At 49.3% G+C, this 3530-nt stretch overlaps 1 protein-coding gene across 1 annotated transcript; it reads left to right on the top strand.

The window, feature by feature from the left end:
• The first annotated feature begins 2756 nt into the window (after positions 1-2756).
• Positions 2757-3530, top strand: LOC141027725 (uncharacterized). The gene has a single exon (XM_073504992.1). The coding sequence runs from the start codon at positions 2799-2801 to the stop codon at positions 3363-3365; it is 567 nt and encodes a 188-aa protein (XP_073361093.1). The 5' UTR covers positions 2757-2798; the 3' UTR covers positions 3366-3530.

Raw genomic sequence — 3530 nt, 5'->3', positions numbered from 1 at the left:
ATTTGGATAGAGAAAGTGGCTGAGGGTTTTGGAGCAATATCACTAAGCACTTGAGCAACCAGATCATCATCAAAACCTCATCCCTTTTAATAGTATTGGCTTCCTATGGATTCAATGTGATCTTGCATCACTTAACCAAAGATGTAGAGTCCTGAGCTTTTTCCACTCCATGTCCTTAGCATTTTGAGGGGTCCACAATCACTAGTCCTTGCCACGCCAAACATTGAACTTTGTGAAATCTTCAACTTGAATGGATATTAGTTCAATGAGATATATTTGGTTATGAATTACCAAAACTACCCGGGGAATAGTTGCACTTTCAATCTCCCCCTTTTTGGTAATTGATGACAACATATAGATCAAAGTTTTGACAAATGATTAAATGAATGAAATACATCGTTGCTTTGAGAAGTATGTGATAAGTAAGAGCTCCCCCTAAATTTGTGCATTATAAAAAATTGCGTTTGAATGCAAATGCACAATCGATTAGGATCATGGGTCACTCTTTCATGTCGCATACAACTCGGTGGAGCGCATGAAATGATATGATTTGAATAGTAAGCATGCAGCACCAAAAGTACAAGTGGGTGATCATAGAAAGATAATGATAATGATAAGCATTGTGCATAACATGAAGCATAGTTTGATCAACTACAAACAACCAACTTAGTATCTTGTAGACATAAAGAACAAAGTAGCATAAACCACGTAGTAGCAAAAACTCGAAGAAATCAAACGAGCAAAAGCAAGACACACACACAAACACATACACACACACTCTCTCTCTCAGCCTAATGATCTATACAAATTCCCCCCCCCCCTTTGACTACAAGTACCAAAAATCTCCCCGCCCATTCACCAGGCCCCGTCTATTTAAGCACTGCTCCGGCGCTGTCCACCCCACACCTCACATCCTCTCCTCTCCGCCCTGCCCCGACCCGCTCCTCTTTGTCTCTGCTCACCATCCTTGATGAGGCCGAAGTTTTGGTTCTCCGCACCTGCAGGTGGTGGTAGCGCGTGAAGCAAGAGCATCCCCCACCCCGTGCAACTACCGCGTCCAAATCGGGCACCGCGTGAAGGAGGAGCTGGTGTTGCCACCGCATAGTCAGTACAACCGCATCAACCGACCAGCGTCAGCACCGCGCACCATCTGGCACGGCAAAGCCGTGAAAGCGGAGGTGCCCCATGTGACCGCTAAGGCGCGTGGGCACCTCCTCCACTACCTTGGTGGCTGCGACGATGGTGGCTCCTCTCCATCGCGGAGCATCGTGGCGACTAAGGAGAGGGCGGTCAAGGGGGCAGAGCCGCGGGGGTGCTGCAACGCAACACACCCCTCAGCCTTCGCGAAGTCCTACGAGCGGCCGGCTTCCAACCCCGTGGAGGCCAGGGCCTACGACCGATCGCTAACCACCGCAGAGACATTCAGGGCGACATAGGCGCCTCGACGGGGACCTCGGCAAGATTTCCTAGAGTGGTCACTTGGCAAGACCGCCACCGCTGCCGGTAGGGGAAAGAGTCGGGCTCCCTGGCAAGGGTGAGTGTTTTCCGAGGTGACCCTCCGCACATCGCAGTAGGAAGAAGAGCATGAGCCCAGGCGGTGGCTGACAGTGCTTTCGCGCCCTTCCAGCACTGGAAGGACCACTCCGATGACGACGACGACGAAGGCACGTACGGCGACGGAGGTGCCGCCGGCCAGCCCGGCCACACCTCACCGTCCGCCACAAGCCAGTTTAGTTTTTTTTAGGTTTTATTAGTTGAATGGATGGAATATCGTCCGATTTATGTAAAATATATCGAACTTATTTCCGTTTGAATGAACTCCATCGTTTTTGCATGGATTATGTTCGAATTTGTTTGTATCGCAGGCGTTTACGGCGAGCGCTGGATGACCGGCTTCGGTATCACTATCCGTGGACGCGTGTCGACGGACAATACTATGTCCTTCTTGAGGACCGACGTTTGGAGACGCCATTAGCCGTACTAATTGTTTGCATGGATGTTTGCGTAGTACGTACTCACCTGTAAAGCTATCAATATGATTTTAATATTGTTTTCATCATGATTTATTATGGATTAAATCAATCAGAAAATTGCTAATGTATCCAACAGTTTCTTTACCCCACTGGGGTAGTTTTGCCTTGTGATATCACGTAGCGGCATATATGAAGAGGGCAGTGTCGCCGTGCTGGAATATATCTACAATGATACGGTTTTCCGTACTCTTATTGTACTGTTGGAGTAGTTACTTGGACAGATAAACGGATTGATCCGTGATTAACTAATTTCAAGCACGTACGTGTCCCTCTAGCTGCAGATGGAACTTGCAGAAGATCTTTCCATTGATTAGCCTGATGCTGCAGATCGGCTACTCCTTCGAGGAAGCTCCCCTCCAATTAACTTTGCACAACATGAACTATCCATTAACTGAAGTCAAATCCGACATGTTTGTTTTAAGTCAATATATGCATGGCACGATGTTCTAGAGATAACCATGCATGTAAGTTTACTCCCACTATGGATATGGAGTAACCCTAGAAGGAAGCAAAGATGCAGGAAGCTGCTGGCTTACAATGGAGATTAACCAGTTTACTGTCGGCTGTCAAGTCGTTGCCTACTCGGTCAAACAAGATTAGCGTGATCGTGAGCTGATATGCTTGACATAAAAATGAGCCCACGAGGTCAAGCACAAGCACGGCTCCAACGTACATTTGCAAGATCACCTCAACACTATAAATACCCATGCATTTCCTTGGTGTACCATCAACCGATCTCATCTAGCACTTGGCTACACTCTCACAATGGCTGCCATTAAGCTTGTGTCACTTAGCTTGGTTGTGCTTCTGAGCATTGGGTTAGCCAGCGCCGCTAGGGTAGTTAGATACGCCAGCTCCACGGGGACAGGCTCGGGAGGGGGGAATGGTGGTGGGACTGTGAACGGCAGCGGTGGAGGGGCTGGGAGTGGCAATGGGAATGCCTACAGTGGCAGTAGTGGAGCCCATGCATATGCGGGAGGGGGCGGTAGCGGGGGTGGTGCGTCGCAGGAAGGCGGCACCGGGCATGGCGCTGGGTCCGGCGACGGCTCAAGCTCTAGCTATACGAGCGACGGAAGATATAGTTATGGTGGAACCTCTTACGCAGGTGGTAATGGTGGGGGCAGCGGTGGCGGACAGGCAGCGGGCCCTGACTCCAGCGGTTACGGAGCTGGTGGCGGCACTGGTACTGGCTCCAGTGCGGTGACATCTGGCTGGTACCCATATGCGAATGCAAATGCTAATGGTAACGGTGGAGGTACAGGAAGTGGTCAGAACGGCGGCAGCGGTGGCGGCACGGGAGGTGGCAGCGGTAATGGTGATGCATCCCCTTGAAGTTATCTCTATGTGATACATAGATCTGAAGATGGAGCCCAAACTTTGAAGTTTTTTTCTTTCTGTTTGCACCTTGTGGGCTCGTTAGTTTGCAGCGTTTAAGTTCTTGTATGCTTTCATGTATATTATGAAAAAATCAATAAAGGGCCCCATCAACTTGTGTTA

Source organism: Aegilops tauschii, chromosome 7, assembly GCF_002575655.3.
Source record: "Aegilops tauschii subsp. strangulata cultivar AL8/78 chromosome 7, Aet v6.0, whole genome shotgun sequence".
NCBI classification, from domain to species: domain Eukaryota; kingdom Viridiplantae; phylum Streptophyta; class Magnoliopsida; order Poales; family Poaceae; genus Aegilops; species Aegilops tauschii.
The sequence above is the reverse complement of the archived record's forward strand: the minus strand, read 5'-3'. Positions and strand labels throughout refer to the sequence as shown.